At 34.1% G+C, this 2,284-nt stretch overlaps 1 protein-coding gene across 1 annotated transcript; it reads right to left on the minus strand.

Annotated features, from left to right (window-relative positions):
- Positions 1–1,498: 1,498 nt before the first annotated feature.
- On the minus strand, positions 1,499–1,888 carry LOC137835395 (uncharacterized). The gene has a single exon (XM_068643882.1). It carries the CDS (start codon positions 1,886–1,888, stop codon positions 1,499–1,501), a length of 390 nt encoding a protein of 129 aa, XP_068499983.1.
- Between the last annotated feature and the right edge of the window lie 396 nt (positions 1,889–2,284).

A 2,284-nucleotide genomic window follows, 5' to 3' on the forward strand; every position in this document is an offset into this window, starting at 1 on the left:
CAATTTTATGCAGTGCTGTCAGAGAAGAAACAATCGGTTGTTTCGAGGAAACAATCGGTTGTTTCGAGGAAACAATCGGTTGTTTTTTTGAAGCAGCAACAATGTTTGAATTTTAAAAAAATCAAAATGTAATTATACATATATAACACACATAGATGAAGATTTTAGCATGAATTTATGACAGAAAAATAAAGACAAAGAAAGTCTTATTCTTTTGTCATGGAGTCCTTTCAATGAGTCATTATTCATGATCAAGAATGCTTCTTTTGGCTTTCAAGACAACTTAAGCTGGTATAGAACCTTAATTCAATTCCAGAAAAAGTCCTTTTCTTCCAAAAGCTTGATCTCATAACTCAAGAGCCCATGCTTCTTTTAGTATCCCTGCAACACAATAAATTCAAGCAACAAGATTTGGTCCCCTTACAAATGTGGGTCCTTTTGATTCAGCTTTATCACTGGAAACTTCAGAACCTTTTGGAATCCATCTCATAATACCTTTAGGAACAAATATTTCCTAATTTTACAGAATCTAACTGAGTGGCCTCTCTTCATGCAGTAAAAACATGTAACAACCGGTTGTTTCGATCTTTCAATCAGTTGTTTTTCTAACACTTTTGAAAAAGAGTTTGAAAACTTGTTCTGTTTGCTCTGTGGATTAAAACGCAATCCTGCTTTTCCAAAACCACAATTTTGAGATGCCAAGACATTCTCAAAGTTGGATTTACCCTTTGAAAGCTTATCCACAGTTTTTACAAGGTAGTGAACTTTACTCTCAAGAGTTTTACAATTTTCACAAGCTTTATAGTCACACAAGCAAGAAGATTTTTTGCAATGCATTTCAAGGTTTTCTAAATTGGATTTTGACTTTTCGAATTCTTCTTCAAGAGTCTCTATTTTCAAGCCAGTTATTCAACCCTTTCAATCGGTTGTTTAAGAGAGTCAATCGGTTACCTTCTTCATGAGTTTCTTTAAAAGCTTGAAGCAATTGACTATAGTTTTCAGCATTTAAGGAGGCACAAGAACTTACACTGCTTGAGCTTCTTGAATAATCATCTCCTTCAACCAACAAACACAAATTGGCTTTTTCATCTTCACTTGATGAGGAGCTTGATGAAGAGACTTCATTTTCATCCCAAGCAATATAGGCTCTTTTTGATTTCCCTTTTTTTTCCTTATTGTTTGACTTCTTTTCCTTGCCTTATTTATTTGGGCAATCAACTTTTATATGCCCTTGTTCTCCACAACCAAAGCAATTGTAATTGTTAGAATTGAAATCACTAGTTTTCTTGTTTCCATACCTTTCTTTGTTGGATTCCTTGTTGCGGTTTCTCTTCAATAATTTGCTGAACTTTTTGGACAACAAACTAAGAGTTTCTTCCTCACTTTCATCACTTGAGTCTTGCTTATTCTTGTGCTTGGCAGCTTTCAAGGCAATGTTCCTTACATGCTTGTCTTCACTTTCTTGAACATTGTGTTTATTCATCTCCAACTCATTTTCTCAAAGCTTTCGAAACAAGGAGGCTATAGTCAAATATGTCAAGTCCTTTGATTCTGAGATAGCCGTGACTTTAGGTTGCCAAGATCTATCAAGACACTTGAGAATCTTGATGTTCAACTCCTTTTTGTCAAATATTTTTCCAAGACTCATTAGATGATTGACAATGTGAGTGAATCTCTTTTGTACTTCAGCAATTGATTCTCCTTTGAGCATTCTGAACATCTCATACTTTTGTATTAGAGTGTGTTTCCTTGCTTTCTTTACATCATTTGTTCCTTCATGGGTGACCTCTAGAGTATCCCACATTTCCTTAGCAGATGCACATTGTGAGATCCTGAAAAATTCATCAGAGTTCAAAGTAGAGGTTATGATATTCTTTCCTTGTTTCATTTGGTTCATATGTTGAAAAAATGGGTTTCTATGTGAGTTTGGCGTGGTTCTTGTGTTCTTGATTAAGTTCTTGAATGGGTAAAGAATCTTGATCCAATTCTAAAGGTTCCTATTCATGTTCCAATTCATATTGAATTCATAACATGTTCATTTCATGTTCTTGGTTCATATCAGCCTTGCAAGGTGACTGGGGTATGGTGTATATAGGTAATCTTTGTCGGACATATTTTTTCGGATGTAGTTAAAAGTTCTTTAGTTTTATGCTCTTGATTTTTTTTAATGCTAGTAAAGAGATCAGTTTTTTTTTTGTTCTGTTGAAGGTTATGTTGAGTCATAACCTGTTAAATGTAATAAGGTTAGAGCATCAACAAAATGCTCCTTATTTATTTTATTTTT

Source organism: Phaseolus vulgaris, chromosome 11 (genome assembly GCF_000499845.2).
Source record: "Phaseolus vulgaris cultivar G19833 chromosome 11, P. vulgaris v2.0, whole genome shotgun sequence".
Classification (NCBI taxonomy): domain Eukaryota; kingdom Viridiplantae; phylum Streptophyta; class Magnoliopsida; order Fabales; family Fabaceae; genus Phaseolus; species Phaseolus vulgaris.

Bases quoted from the DNA above. Each gene is read 5' to 3' on its own strand.
- LOC137835395 (XM_068643882.1), bottom strand. From the start codon at position 1,888: ATGAAACAAGGAAAGAATATCATAACCTCTACTTTGAACTCTGATGAA.